The sequence below is a fragment of the Leopardus geoffroyi genome, chromosome B2, assembly GCF_018350155.1.
Source record: "Leopardus geoffroyi isolate Oge1 chromosome B2, O.geoffroyi_Oge1_pat1.0, whole genome shotgun sequence".
Classification (NCBI taxonomy): domain Eukaryota; kingdom Metazoa; phylum Chordata; class Mammalia; order Carnivora; family Felidae; genus Leopardus; species Leopardus geoffroyi.
This window is the reverse complement of record NC_059332.1, coordinates 130,240,830-130,256,274: the sequence shown is the minus strand read 5'-3', so window position 1 is coordinate 130,256,274 and position 15,445 is coordinate 130,240,830. Positions and strand designations below refer to the sequence as shown.

The window sequence follows — 15,445 nt, the reverse complement described above, 5'->3', positions numbered from 1 at the left end:
TTCATGCTCTGTCTCTCTCTGTCCCAAAAAAATAAACGTTGAAAAAAAAAATTAAAAAAAAAAAAAAAGAAAGAAGGAATACAATGAAGGAAAATTTTTCCTTAATAAACTGGGAGTGACAGAGAAACCCAGAGCACTGTATCATTACCAGATTACTGTGCAGCTTCATAACAGCTGCCAAATATTTTCAGTATATATTACAGAGTATTAAAAAATACTAAACGCAGAGTACCTAAGCCAAAAATGAAACTCAGAAGGGATAACAGATCAGACAATGGTAAAACATAAGGACTTGAGGTCTGTCAAAAAAAATAATAATCCCATCTGGAAGCTATTTTCAGGAAAGGAAAGAATAAAGCCCAGAAAGAAAGCTTCTATTAAGAATTCCATACTGTGAGAATAGAAATACATACACACAACTATGGGAAAGTACCATGAGATATGATCATATAGCAAAGAATTTCTTAGCAGGAAAGTCTGAGGACCTCATTTTTTAAATTAATTATTGAAAAGAAAGATAAGGGTAGATATTATCCTCATATTACAACAGTCTGATAACTTACTGAGATACCAGGATCTTTTAAATTTGCTGCTGATTTAAGGAAGATCACTAGAGAATTTCTTCCCATCTCTATTTTCAAAAATGAGTTTATAAATTTGTTATGTGACTTACAAGAAAAGGATGCAACTCGTCAAAAGTCTGTTAGTCTAGACATCACATATAGCTGAAGAGATAGTTTTAGCTTTCTCCCTATCATTCACTATCCCATTATGAAGTTCCAGAAAAAAGGTCTTTTGGGGCCTCAGGGCCAGGAGGAAAAAAACTGTGTTTCACATTAGTAAACACCTTTTTAAAAATTTATGGATGGGTGCCTGGTTGGCTTAGTCGGTAGAGCACACAACTCTTGATCTCAGGGTTATGAGTTCAAGCCCCACATTGGGCATGGAACCTACTTTAAAAAAACAAATTAATTAAAAAAAAAAAAACATTCATGGATAATGTCAATCTTATTACTAACCATTCTCCTCTCTGCATTGCCTAATACAACACTCAGACAAATTTGCATACAAAGTTTAACGGTGGGACAGCAAGCAGAACTTCTATGAACTAACACCTCTTGGCCTTATCTAACTAATCAACTCATTCTACCCCCTCTGCATTTTTGTTGAGTTTTTTTTTTTTTTTTCAAATTCTACTCTTTATGTGACTTTCTGTAGGAGTCTGGAATAAGATGGAGTGTAATCTTTTAAGTATAACCAAAAACTTGTAAGACTTGGCTAATAAACGTGTTCTCATTTATGAAATAGAAACACTTCCATCTTCCCCAAAGAATCACCGTAGGGAGGAAATAAAATCATGTATTTGAAAAGTTTCAGCACATAAGCTCATTAGCTCTTGGTCTCCTTCCACTCTTTTAGGAAATACTTTCTCAATATAAAATTAATTTTCCTTATGCGCTCTGGAGTTAGCAGGCAATCAATTCGTTCACACATTGCTAATTTTTATGGTGTAACTAACTGGTTACAATTTTAAAAGGTTAATGTATATCCAGATACTTCCCGTAAAAAACACTGACTCTGGCCAAGACTCCCAGACCTATATATTAGGTGAAGTAAAAGTTTAACAAATCCTGCTGAATTTTAAATGAGGGTCATGTCAATGAAGATACTGCTAGCAAAGAGACTGGTATACTAATATATTTCCCAGACCTTCTAATTTCCGATGTTTTCTTTTAACCAAACCGCATTTCCCAACTCAAATGGCGCACCCAGGAGCCCGCTGAAACACAACCTACATGAATGGGAGCTAAGAGGTCAGTAAGTGCCAACCACCACCGCTTACGTCCAAATGAGAATCGATATCAGCCCGTGTGCCTTTTAATACAATAATGAAACAAGAGAAGCAGTGAAGGATGAAGCGCTTGGGGGAGACAGATCCTGAAATCCTTCAGCTGTCTCTTCCATTTTGGAGGGAGGGAGCGTACAGGGAACCGTCCTGATCAGGATGACAAGGAGCCACGAGGCACCAACTGCTGAGATGAGCCTACGCAGCTTACGTGAGTACGTCACAGTGTCCTCACCCACGGGTGGTCATCGCAGCTCCTCACCCCTTGGGACCATCACAAAGCAGTTCCAAGGATCCTAAGGTGGCAGATCCCTACTAAGGCCACACTGCCACATTGGGGTATGCAGCCCGCCCACTGCATGAGGACACCAGGCCAGAGTGGCAAAGGGGATTGAAACCCAGCCAGCACAGGGGCTCTGAGGAAAAGAACACCTTCTTCTTGGCACAGAGGCACAGCCCACTAAGTAGGTTGTGTCCATCAGAATGTGTCTCTCCAGAAGAGATGCCTTTGTCTGATTGTCCACCTAGAAGGGCCACTTTGGCCAATATTCATAAAGACAAAATATCACCAAGCAGCAGCCCTACCTAACAGATCCCCTAAATTCACCACTTCTCTGATACCTCCTTCTGGAGCATCCATGGTGACTACTACGAAAACAGGAACACAAGTCTGGAATGAGGCCCTAACCAAGTAGCGGCAGAACCTCAGCCAGTTTCCCCATCCCTGACCTCTTCCATCACACCAAAAACCCAAATCTTCCCCTCTCCGCCCCACACTGTGCCCATGTCCTGCCCACATTCCCCTCAGTCCTGGAACAGTGCCCTGACCGATGGCCCTGCCGGGCCTGGAGGAGGACCCAGGAAGCCGCAGGAAGGGGGATCGTCTACAGATAAGGGCAAGCCCCAGACCCCACTTCCTGACCCTGCCGGGTGAACTTACAAGGCATTTTATCAAGACACAATGTTGTAAGGGGTCATTACTTCTAATGGTGCTTTTAGTGCTGTATTGTCTTTCAGCTACCATTAAATGTGAAATAGGATTCCACAAGCCAATCCGTATTCCAAAGTTTCAAACAAGCAAATTAGAAACTTTTTATAGCAGGTAAGTGCCCAGGCCTTCAGTCCTAGCCTCCTCCTCTTGACCTCAAGCAAGTCACTGGACCTCACTAAACCTCAGTTTCCAGGAAAGAAAGAAAAGGAAGCAAGGAAGGGAGGAAGGGAGACAAAAAGGGGAAGGGATAATGAAATATCTTCCTCCCACATCTGTTGTGAACACTGCAAAATGCAGTACAGGAAAGCATCCGGCAGAGAGCAAACCCCGAGAAAAGAATCCCTATCGCAGACGCACAGTCCCTGGAATTCACGATGCCAGCATCCCAAAAGTTCTGGAAACCAAAGGTTTTGTCGTAACCCATTTGGCAGCAAAACATGACCTGAACTGCCCCTGAGGCTATTTATAACCTTGTTTGTGTCCCATGTAGTATGAATATTCATACACTTTGCTGCAGAAATATTAATATACTTAATTACAGGGTGCTGTTCCAAACTCCCCCAAAGACACTGCATAATACGTGATGTATGTACCCTAAGCTGTCTGAAAGTTTAAAAAAACATTAATCCTGAAACACACCTGGTTCCCAGGGTTTGGGATGAGAGATTGAGAGTGTATCATAACCCATCCGTCAATCCAGGAAGGCGGCGGCTCGCTGAATCTACCCAACAGCGGTCTTAGACGCCAAACTGCAACATTTCCCTCGGGCAAGTGGTCCGGATTTCTGAGAGCAGCAGTGGCTCCACCCTGGGACAGGTGAAATCGGCATCCCGGTCTCAGCTGGCCAGGCCCAGGGCCCGAGGAGGAAAGAGCCGAAGGCTGTGCAGAAAGGGAATGTGGAGACCTGGCCCAGCACAAGTACTCCGCTTGCTCTCGGAGGACCCAAGCCATCAGGCACATTCGTGGAACTTGTTTAGTTACTTTTTTTTTTCTAGATTTTCAAAGTGAATCTAGTTTTCGTTCCCAACACTGGCTCCCTTGAGTCTGGGCATACTGCCACTGAATCACAAGGGCCACTCAAAGGGTTGTTTTTTTAAGCTGTTGAAAACATTAAGCTAAATAAGTGAATATTCTCCAGCCTCCCTCACTGTGCCCTTATACATCCTCACCATCCATTAAAATGACACTCCGTTCATTCCAAAAATATGCCACTCTTAGTAGATTATATATATAATGTGTACACTATAAATGATAAATATGAGTATTAATGAAACTGCAGCAAGGGGAAAGTGGAAAACTAAGAAGTACATCAAATTACTGTTTCTCTTTAGAGGACCACTCAAAGACCGAGACTACAGAGGCCCTGCCTGAAACACCACCTTTTCAAAGGCTCTTATTCTGGCCCCCTTCCAGTCCCACCCCTCCCTATGGGACAGAGACATCGCAGAGCCAAGTGGATGGACATGGGCACACATGGAGAACCCATACAACCTCTTTCAAAACATACCCTAGGCACCCAGGCTCCTTATAATCCCACCCAAATGAGCCCTGAGCTCGCTTCCCAAGGAGCTCACTTCTCACACCACTGTTTGCAAGTGAGACAGGAGAGAGACCCCAGATGTCTGGCCAGGGAGACCACCGACTTGTGTGTGCAAAGCCCTCCTCAGTACAGAATGAAGACCCCATGACAAAACAAAGGAGAAAGTCCGAGCCAGCTCTCTCCCCCACCATGCTCTGGCACAGAACTCCGAGGAGTTGGAGAATTCTAAATTCAAACCTGGCTCACCAAGTTGTTATAAATAAAAGTATATTTAGCATTATCCATTCTCCCCTTTTTTTTTTTTTTTTTTTTTTTTTTGGTCAGAAATCCAGCCCTCTCCCCTCTCCCGGTCAGTTTTAGCTCAGCACAGGGCTGCCTCACCGCAAAACACATTTCTCAAGGTCCGCTGCAGCCAAATGAGGCCATGTGACTTAGCTGCCACCAGCGGGATGGCAAGTGAATTGTGCATGCAACCGCTAGGTCACATCCTTTAAAAAGGAAATTGTTTTTTTCTCCCTTCCTCTCTTCGCCTTCCTTTGGACTACAACTTGGACATAGTATCGAGGTGCCAGCCACAACCGAGAAGATGAGACAACAATGTGGGATGCCAAATAACAAGAAAGAAGGGACCAGGATCCCTGAGAGGCCGTATGGAGCGGAGCCACCGATATCACTCATCAAGTCTGAACTGTAAGATGAGAGAGAAATAAACCTTGATCTTTTTTGAGCCACTGAATTTTGACATTTCTTTTGGTACATGAGTGGAGCCTCTCTCTCAATAATACATTTGCAAATGACCTAAATAAACTGGTTGTAAATTAGATTTCGAGGAGGTATGTATGCTAAGCCATACCAAGAGTCAACTACAGGGGTCCCAGACAAAAGACCACAGTACCAAGCCTTTGAAAAGGAAGGAAGGAAGGAAGGAAGGAAGGAAGGAAGGAAGGAAGGAAGGAAAGAAAGAAAGAAAGAAAGAAAGAAAGAAAGAAAGAAAGAAAGAAAGGAAGGAAGGAAGAAAGAAATGGGGGAAAGGGGGAGGGATTTTATATGAAGGCACAGTTATTTTTTTAAAAATCCTACCAGAAAAATGTGTCAAATATATGGCAAACACACAAGAAAAAAATGAGTTCCATATGAAAATTAATCATGCCACCTAAAAGTGTATAAAATGACCTGAAAATGCTCTGTCTATCCTAGAATGTCTTCGTAGTAAATACAAAGAGAAAAAGCTTTAAAGCAAAATTCTGGGGATGCCTGAGTGGCTCAGTTGGTTGAGTGTTAAACTCTTGCTTTCGGCTCAGGTCATGGTCCCAAAGTGGTGAGATTGGGCCCCTGAGTCGGGCTTCACGCTGAGCCTGCTTCAGATTCTCTCTCTTTCTCCCTCACAGCCCCTCCTCTACTTGCACACTTGCTCTCTCTCTTGCTGTCTCTCAAAAAATAAAATCAAAAAAAAAATTTTAGGGGCACCTGTGTGGCTCAGTCGGTTGAGCATCTGACTCTTGATTTCAGCTAAGATCATGGTCTCAGGGTCATGGGCTTAAGCCCCGAGTCAGGCTCCACACTCAGCATGAAGCATTCACACTTGGTATTCTCTCTCTCTCCCTCTGTCCCTCTCCCCTGCTCATGTTCACTCTCTCTCTCTCCCCCCCCCAAATAAAAATTAAAAATAATTTTTAATAAATAATCTAAATTTTAAAAAAAAAAGCAAAATCTTGGGGGCACATGGCTGGCTCAGTCGGTAAAGCATTGCGACTCTTCATCTCAGGGTCATGACTTCAAGCCCCGTATTGGGCATAAAGTTGACTTAAAAAATAATAATAATAGCAATAATAAAAAGCAAAAATTCTGGATGTACTTAAGAAATATTTACATATATTAACATCTTTAATTTTTATAACACAAAGAAGTAGGTACTATTACTACCCTCAATTTATTGATAAGGAAACTGAGACACAAAGGAGCTAAGCAATTTGCCCAAGTTCACAGAGCCAAAAGGTGGCCATGCTTAGATTAAAAACCACATCTGAATAGTGATTCAGAGCTGTATTACAAGATACAAGGCAGCGCTAATAAAATTTTTAAATACTGTAGCGTCTTCTTATTCTGCTTTTCAAATCTTGTATAAAATAATAACATCATGCTATACTTGACACCTAACCCAATTTAGAGATAACATGTTTATCCCAAATGCTATCATACAATCCCTTCTGTAATCCCCAAAACAATATTGTTTGGAAGAACCCAAGTGTGTACAATATTCGGGAAGGTCACAAGATCAGTTCAGACAAAACCGAAATTACAACAATAAGAAAGAAGGTAACAGAACGCGACCCTTCGCTGGCATCGCTCTGACGATGAAGCATTAACAAAGTGGTTCTCCGGAGCTTATAAAGTGATCACTGGGAGGTCATCTAGTGCACACTCCTACCCTTACAAACAAATCAATTAACTGTACAGACTGAGTGATTTATTCAAGGTCATAAAGCTAGTTATTTGCAGAAACAAAACAAAACATAACTCCTCTCTGAGACTAAGGTAAGACCTTTCTTATTAATAGGGCATGCAAGTCCCCTAGAATTTATTAACTAAAGCAGTGATTTTATTTTTTTTTTTAAGATTTTATTTTTAAGTAATCTCTACAACCAATGTGGGGCTCGAACTTACAACCCCGAGATCCAGAGTCGCACGCTCCACCGCCTGAGCCAGTCAGGCGCCCATCAACTAAAGCAGTAATTTTAAATTATGTTCCAAACCCATGAAGAACCCTCAGGGGCCTGGGGTGATCTACCTGCCAGTCCCATCCCCCAAACCCTGCTTTATAGAAAGCTACACCCTGCCTGTCCGCCCTGATTAAAGAGAATAGCAACGCATTGTCACATTCCTAAAATGAACCTCCATCTAAGGCTTGTTTCCAGAAGGACTTCTGTGACCAGAGTAAGAAAGGAAAAAAGGAAAGTGAGGAAGGAAGAAAAGGAGGGAGGGAGGGAAGGAGATGGGGGAGGGGAGGGAGGAGAAAGGGAGGATGCGAATCAGTTAACAAAGCAAAATATTAGCCCAGTTACTTTGGAGAACCCAATTCTGGGCCCCTTTCGGCATGCTTAACCTAAAGAAAGCTTCCTACTGCCAGAATTCATCTCCTAGAAAAACTATCACCATCATTTCATTAAATGGGTATTTTCATGCCAAATAAAAAATTAACATACTCTCAGAATAAAGAGCAAACTTGGAAAAGAAAGTGCAGCTGACAGCCCAGCAGTGACACACATCTCCATGACATTGGCCTAGTCTTCTCATTTCCCGACTGTTGAAAACATCAAGTGGTCTGCCAGTCAGCATTTGGGAAACAGTCACAGGCTAGCTAATCAATCAGTACAATAAAGATCAAAATGATATGTGTCTCAGGGATTACACATTTGTTGAAAGCAATAAAAAGCACAATTTGTTTAGTCACTCAACATCTATTTATTGGGCATATGCTATGTGCCAAGTACTTTTCTGGGTACTAGTGATTCAACCCAGACAACCATGTCCTCTGGAGCTCACATTCAGTTTGAGAGACATCAGCATGCCAACCAGTAAACTGTCAAGCATGCTGGTGGCTGATAAGTGCCATGGAACAGAATAAAGCCGGGGAAAATGGTGCAGAGTAAAGAGTGAAGAAGGGAGGCTTTGCAGGTTTCACTGGTGGTCTGGTAAGTCCTGGAGAGGAGGGAGTCCCCCATATGGTCACCTGAGGAACGAGTGCTCCAGGCAGGGGCCACCAAGGCAAAGGTCCTGAACTGAGAGACCTTCACCTGTGAACAAGGAGCAAAAGGGTAAGGGGAGGCGAAGTTGGACAGGATCACCCAGGACCCTGGAGGTCACTGTAAGGTCTTTAGGTTTTAAAAAAAATTTTTAATGTTTATTTATTCTTGAGAGAGAGACAGAGTATGAGTGGGGTAGAGAGGAGAGAGAGAGACATAGAATCTGAAGCAGGCTCCAGGCTCCAAGCTGTCAGCACAGAACCCGACATGCAGCTCGAACTCACAAACCGTGAGATCATGACCTGAGCCCAAGTCCAATGCTTAACCGACTGAGCCACCCGGGCGCCCCTCTTTAGCTTTTATTGTTAGGTAAAATGGGAGGTCACTGAGAATTGTGAACCCAGGGTGATACGGATCTACTTCAGTTTTTAAGAGGCTCACTCTGCTGCTGGCTGAGACCAGCCTTCGTGGGACAAAGGGGAAAGCAGGGAGACCAATAAGGAGGGGACTGCAGAAATTGAGGTAAGAATAATGGTGGCCTACCCCAAAGAAATAACTGTGGAGATGATAAAATGCAACCAGATTCTGGATAAACAGATTGATGTGGTTATAAGAAAAAGAAAAGACTACAAGGTTGCCCCCAAAATGTTCAACCTGAACAACTGGAAGAATCAGATTGCCTTTAAGGAGGATAGGCAGGAGTGTGGCATCAGGTTTGCCTTACAGGGAGATCAGGAGTTCAGATTCGAACAAGCATGTGGAGATGTCTAGTGTACAAAAGGAAACAGAGGTATGCAGCCCAGGGGCACCTGGGGGGCTGAGTTGCTTAAGCATCTGGCTCTTGATTTCAGCTCAGGTCATGATCTCATGTTTCATGAGATGGAGCTCTGCATCAGGCTCTGTGCTAATAGCACAGAGCCTGCTTGGGATTCTCTGTCTCCCTCTTTCTTTGCCCCTCCCCTGAACTCTCTCCCTCTCTCTCTCTCTCTCTCTCAAAAAGAAATAAATAAACATTAAAAAAAAAAAAAAGGAAATATGCAGTTCAGCAGGAGTCAGCAGGAGATCACTGGGTCAGAGCTAGCAATAGGAGTCCAGGATTCAGATGGTGTTTCAAACCAAAAGATGGGAGATGACAAAGGGAGCAAGTGGGACAAAGAGGAAGTCCAAGTACTATGCCCTCCAACGTTAGAAAGAAGAATCAGCAAAGGAGAACAAGAGGGACACCAGGAGAGTGTGGGGCATCCTCGAAGCCAAGTGAAGAAAGTGTTTCATGGAGGGCAGAATGATCAACTTTGTGTTGATGCTACTGACAGAGTAAAAACTGGAAACTGACCCCTTCCTTTAGCAATAGGGGACTCTGTAGCAACTCTAAGGGCACTTTTAGTTGAATAGTTTTATGCCTATTTAAAGTGGATTTAAGAGAGAATGAGTGGAGAGGAACTGCAACCGTGGGCATATAAAACTCTTGAGGAAGTCTTTCAAAAAGGGCAACAGAAAAATACGGTGGTAGCTGGAGAGAGAGGTGGGATCAAGGGCACAGTTATTTTAGGAGAGGAAAAATAATACTTTCTATGCTGTTGGAAAGGACCCACTAGAGAGGGAATAGTACAGATGCAGAGGAGAGAAGGGAGAGGTCCTTGAGCAAGCAAGAGGACGCATGGTTGGGGTGGCCTTGAGAAAGTGCCGGTTGCAGGCAGATGTGGTGTTCGACCCTGGGGATTCCTCTTCAGTTTACTTCAATTTTCTTAGGACAAGAATAGGCAAAGTCATCAGCTAAGCATCAGGATGGGGAGGAAGGGGTGAATGTTTCTGGAAAGAGAAGACGTGTGAAATAATAATGTAGAACAGCGGAAGGGCGATTGTCAGGCAGCCTTAAGGTCTCTCATGTGAACATGAATTTCACTGAAGTAAAGCACTAGGGTTGTTTTTCTCCAGCCTCGTTCCTCTGCAGGGGCTGGTACAGAGTAGGTGAAGAGTCAGTTTTAGCCAGGGGTGGAGTCTGACACAACTGTGATGAAACGGGAAAGACAATGAAAGCAAACGAGTGATTGTGATTGACCACGGAATCTCAGTGAGAGCAAAGAGGGGACACAAAGGGATGAGCAACAGCCTAAGGGTGGCAGGAGCAGTGGGTTAGAGATCCCACTGCATCAGAGATGGCTGGAACGGTGATACAAGAGGAAGTGAGCCAGAAGTAGAAGATGCGGTGGGCAGTAAGCGTGACGATTAAAATGCAGATTGTGGAGGGGCTGCAGTCATAACTGATGATATGGTTTTGCCAAGATATTACCGCCGCAGCAGAAGACAGGCTCGCAAGAAAGAGAAGTTCAAAACCGAGAGACAACTGTTGGAAGGATCATCCTGAAATCACTAAACAAGAGTAACTTTTAGACACAGTGACCCAGGAGCTGAAGTCACCCAGAAGTAAGAGGTTACGATGGGGGAACCGAGTGGCATCTCAACGATGAGGTCTTGCTGGTGATGCAATTTGATGACATGAGGTTTAAGGTGGGGGCAGGGGGTCTGATCCAGATGTAAAAGGAGGAGCAATCAGGGAGCAGAGTCCTCCAATGAGAACTACTACGACTTTTACTCCATGAGTATGAAAGAGACTGGCCTGTTTTCAGGTGACAAATGTAACAACAGTTTTGAAAAAAGAAATTACCTTTGATGTGAGAAAAACTAAAGCATTGTGATACCCACTCCACCTGAGCTTGATGAAGCATAAGTTCCATTAATTAAAAAAAAAAAATCTGAACCAGACTGTTAATTAGTAATTTACGTCTGATTATTTGCCACTTTTAGCAACAAAAGAGAAAGATTCATCAACAAATAAAAATTCATTATATGCAAAACTGGGTCAAATATTATCGGAAATTTTGCCCTTCAAACTTTGTGTCTACTCATCCTGATTCTAGCAATGAGGTCCTTTGCCTCAAATGGCTCTGAGACAACAGGAACTATAACCTAATGTCCAGGATCTAAGTTGTATCAATAGTGTGGATCTTAATCTCATGCCAGAGTATCAACTGCCCATTTCATTTCCAGCAAAAAAAGAATGACGGGCACCTGCGTGGTCAGTTGGTTGAGCATCTGATCTCTGCTCAGGTCATGATCTCACAGTCTGTGGGATTGAGACCCACATCAGGCTCTGTGCTGACAGCATGAAGCCTGCTTGGGATTCTCTCTCTCTCCACCCCCCCCCCCCCCCCACTGCTCACTCATGCATGCTCTCTCTCAAAATAAATAAAATTAAAAAAAAAAGAAAAAAAGAAACCCCTTACAAGACACAGCCCTAACAAGACTCAACTTGTTGGTGGGTCATAGGCCTCCTTTAATAATGTGATAAAAACTGTGGACACTTTTGCCCAGAAAATGTACAGAGGCACATTTGTAAAAAAAAATTGCATCCAGGGGTGCCTGGGTGGCGCAGTCGGTTAAGCGTCCGACTTCAGCCAGGTCACGATCTCGCGGTCCGTGAGTTCGAGCCCCGCGTCAGGCTCTGGGCTGATGGCTCAGAGCCTGGAGCCTGTTTCCGATTCTGTGTCTCCCTCTCTCTCTGCCCCTCCCCCGTTCATGCTCTGTCTCTCTCTGTCCCAAAAATAAATAAACGTTGAAAAAAAAAATTTAAAAAAAAAAATAAATAAAAAATAAATAAATAAATAAATAAACATTAAAAAAATTTTTTTTGTTTTAATTCTTTCTCCAGATGCTCATTCTAGGGTCAGTCAAAAATCTCAGGAAATTGGGGTGCCTGGGTGGCTCAGTCGGGTTAAGTGTTAGATTTTAGGTTTCAGCTCAAGTCAAGATCTCACAGTTCATGGGTTCAAGCCCTTCGTCAGTCTGACTGGCAGTGCACTCAGCCCAGACCCCGCCTCTCTCTCTACCCCTACCCCTCTCGTGTGCACACTCTCTTTCTCTCTAAATAAATAAATAAATAAACTTTAAAAAAAGTAAAATCTTTAAAATAAAAAATTAATAAAAGTTTAAAAAAACAATGTCTTTTATAGATAGACTAGATAAAGTAGATAAATGTAGATACAGACTCAAATAAGTTCTTCCCTAACAATCTCCACAACATAAGATAGAGCTGAATCTTTTTTTTTTAATTTTTTAATGTTTTTTATTATTTATTTTTGAGAGAGACAGAGACAGAATGCGAGTGGGTTAGGGGCAGAGAGAGAGGGAGACACAGAATCCAAAGCAGGCTCAAGGCTCTGAGCTGTCAGCACAGAGCCCAACATGGGGCTTGAACCCACAGACTGTGAGATCATGACCTGAGCCAAAGTCAGCCGCTTAAGTGACTGAGCCAGCCAGGCACCCCAGATGGAACTGAATCTTAAAGAAAGCCTAGATTCACAACCAAAAGTGACAATTAAACTGGCCAAATCAAAACCTTAGACACCACCAATGCCCAACCCAACAATGCATAGTTTTCAAATGAGACCTTTTATTTTGTCTTAAAGGTCAAGGGAACCACCATTCTGAGATAACAGGTTACACACCAGAATTTAAAGTTAGCCTACTGAATATAAGCATTTGCAACATGGAACTCAAAAGAAAAACAATACAATAACAGCCTTTTCTTTCTCCTATTACCCAAACCTCCACAGCAAAGCATCATATTAAGAAAAGCATCTGTTACTTGAGTAATTATGATTTCTAAGCATCCCAGCTTTATTGACTAAACTCCAATGACCTTTCCACTATTTAATTATTCCCTAAATGAAAGGTATTTCTCAACATCTGTTCTTAATTTATTTTTAATTTGCATTTACTCTAGCCTATCTGTTGGAGCTGAAATTAGTAATATAGTATGACATTATCTTCACACAGTCACATGAAACATTCTGTTCTTCAATCAAAGTTCCTCTGAAATAGTTTTCCAGACTCCTTTCACATACAGATTTTCTTTTAGCTGTCCAGGACTATTATCTGCACTTAAGATGAGATTAATATTACCTTTATTTTGTTACCATTTCAAAGAACTTTTATATTATACTAAATAAACATGAACAAACTTTCTCTTTCTTCACATTTTAATTAATCTAATTTTTTCCTGAAGCAAGACTTTTCTTTCAAAACATACTTAAAGGAAAAAGTACAGGGGTGCCTGGGTGGCTCAGTCAGTTAAGCATCCGACTTCAGCTCAGGTCATGATCTCGCGGTCTGTGAGTTCAAGCCCCATGTCGGGCTCTGTGCTGACAGCTCAGAGCCTGGAGCCTCTTCAGATTCTGTGTCTTTCTCCCTCTCTCTCTCTCTCTCTCTCTCTCTCTCTCTCTCTCTGTCCCTCCCCCACTCACCCTCTGTCTCTCTCTTTCTCTCTCAAAATAAATAAACATTAAAAAAAGAAAAGAAAAAGTACAAATGCTATTGAAACAACTCAATTCAAAGTTACTGAAACAAACTGACCAAGAGATAACACTTTAGAAAAACAGCAGTAGTCAATGTAATTGATGAGTAATTAAAGCTACCTTTAAAATGTAGAAATGAAGCAAGTTAAGAAAATTAATTCTGGGGGCACCTAGGTGGCTCAGTCAGTTAAGCGTCTGACTCTTGATCTTGGCTCAGGTCATGATGTCACAGGTAGTGGGATCAAGCCCCGAGTCAGGCTGCTTGCTGACAACAGAAGCCTGCTTGGGATTCTCTGTCTCCCTCTCCTTCTGCCCCTCCCACTTGCACACGTGCATGAGCACTCTCTCTCTCTCTCTCTCTCTCTCTCTCTCTCTCTCTCTCTCTCTCTCTTTCTCAAAATAAATAAATTAAAAAACAAAAAGAACTATGTCCTTAGGCAAAATAAATCAGCTTAAAAAAATTAATTATGGAGCAAGAGCTAGTAATTAAAAGTGCTGAGAACCCGAATTAAACACGATTTGAAAAAACCTATGCAGCCAATTGAAAAACATAAAACCGATCCTGTGAAAGTGAGGTTTACATGGCAGCTTCATATATGTTGTTACTAACTGCTAGCCATCTTTCAAATCCTTTCCCTGCTCCGTCTCCACTTGTACCGCTTTGGTTCAGGCCCCCATAATCTCTACCCTCAATTATTTTCATAACCCTTCCCCACTCCCTGCCTCCCCCCAACTCTGCTCCCTTACTAAATTTACCTTTCACACTGCCAACCAAGTTATCTTTCTGAAAAATAGTACTAAGCCCATCATTAACCCACTAAAACTCCTGTGGTGGCTCCCTGCAGTGAAATGATCAAATCTTTAGCCTGCTTCAGAAAAGCTTTCAAAATCTGGCCCCAACCTATCCCACCATCCACAAGGCCCCAGCCATACCCATCTACCAGCAACAGACTCAAAATGCATTGCTCTTTTCCATCAACCTGCCATGTCCTTCCCTCACTGTCCACATGCCTACCTCCTGAGCATCCTTCAAGGCACGCTTCAAATTCCCCCCTGTTAAGGTGCTACCACCAACCCTACCCTCATTCTCACCAAGACAAGAGTTTCTCCTTCCTCCTTCCATGTTCCCGTGGCCTTGTGTGCATTGCCCTGTTTCTTGTACAGGATTTCTATTTATTTCTCTCCTCCCAACTAGCCTGGGAGCACCTTAAGAACAGACATGTGTCTTGCTCACCTCTGAGCCCATCACCTAGCACTAATGTCGGAACAAGAGACATTTGCTGAGTGAATAAAGTATGTATATAAGCAAGTCTGATTTTTTTTTTAACCATTAGCATATATAGTAAGCCTTCATTGTGCACTTGCTGCATGTGGAGACTAAGCTGAAGGCTGGCATCAGAAAGTCAGATTAGGGGAGCATGGACCATACACAAGCAAGAACAGCCAAAAATAGAAATAGAGACTGAACAAGAGGGAGAGATTGATTCTGGCTCAGTGATCGAAGAGTAGAATGCCTTGTGGCATTTATGCTGTTTGAAGAATGGAGGTCTCCAAACTGGCAGCTTAGGAGGGGTAAAACAACCAAGCACAGAAAACAAAGCAAGCTACATCACAAAGTCAGGAAAAGGGCTGTGGGCAGTACTCACATGGAACCATGCGCCTCCTTCACAGCCTATTGGGGGGGGAGGGGGGCTGCTAAAAAGGTAAGATGGTGGCAGACATCCCTAAATGTTTCATTTAAACATACATGCAGGGGTGCCTGGGTGGCAAGGAGAGTCCAAAGAAACAGCAGAAGTAGTTCCTAGGGCAGGAACAGTGGGCACAACGTACATTCCAAGGGCATGGGAGGGGGTGAGGAGCCTCTGATTGCCCAGGTCCAGCTTGCAAGTCAGTTAGTGGTCACATCCTCTCAATGCCTTCCTCCAACAGGTTAATATTCAAAATATATAAAGAACTAATACAATTCAATAG

The 15,445-nt window shown here is 42.8% G+C and overlaps 1 protein-coding gene across 4 annotated transcripts in view; it reads right to left on the bottom strand.

The window, feature by feature from the left end:
• UTRN (utrophin) overlaps positions 1–15,445 on the bottom strand; it is a 519,130-nt gene that overhangs the window by 487,186 nt on the left and 16,499 nt on the right. The window contains exon 1 of one of the 4 annotated variants that reach the window (XM_045499924.1): positions 3,477–3,540. The exons of the other annotated variants lie outside the window; for them this stretch is intronic. Within the exon in view, the coding sequence (XP_045355880.1) occupies positions 3,477–3,525 (49 nt within the window). The 5' untranslated portion in view covers positions 3,526–3,540. Of the gene's footprint in view, positions 1–3,476; positions 3,541–15,445 lie in introns of those variants that run through there. 4 annotated transcript variants of the gene reach the window in all.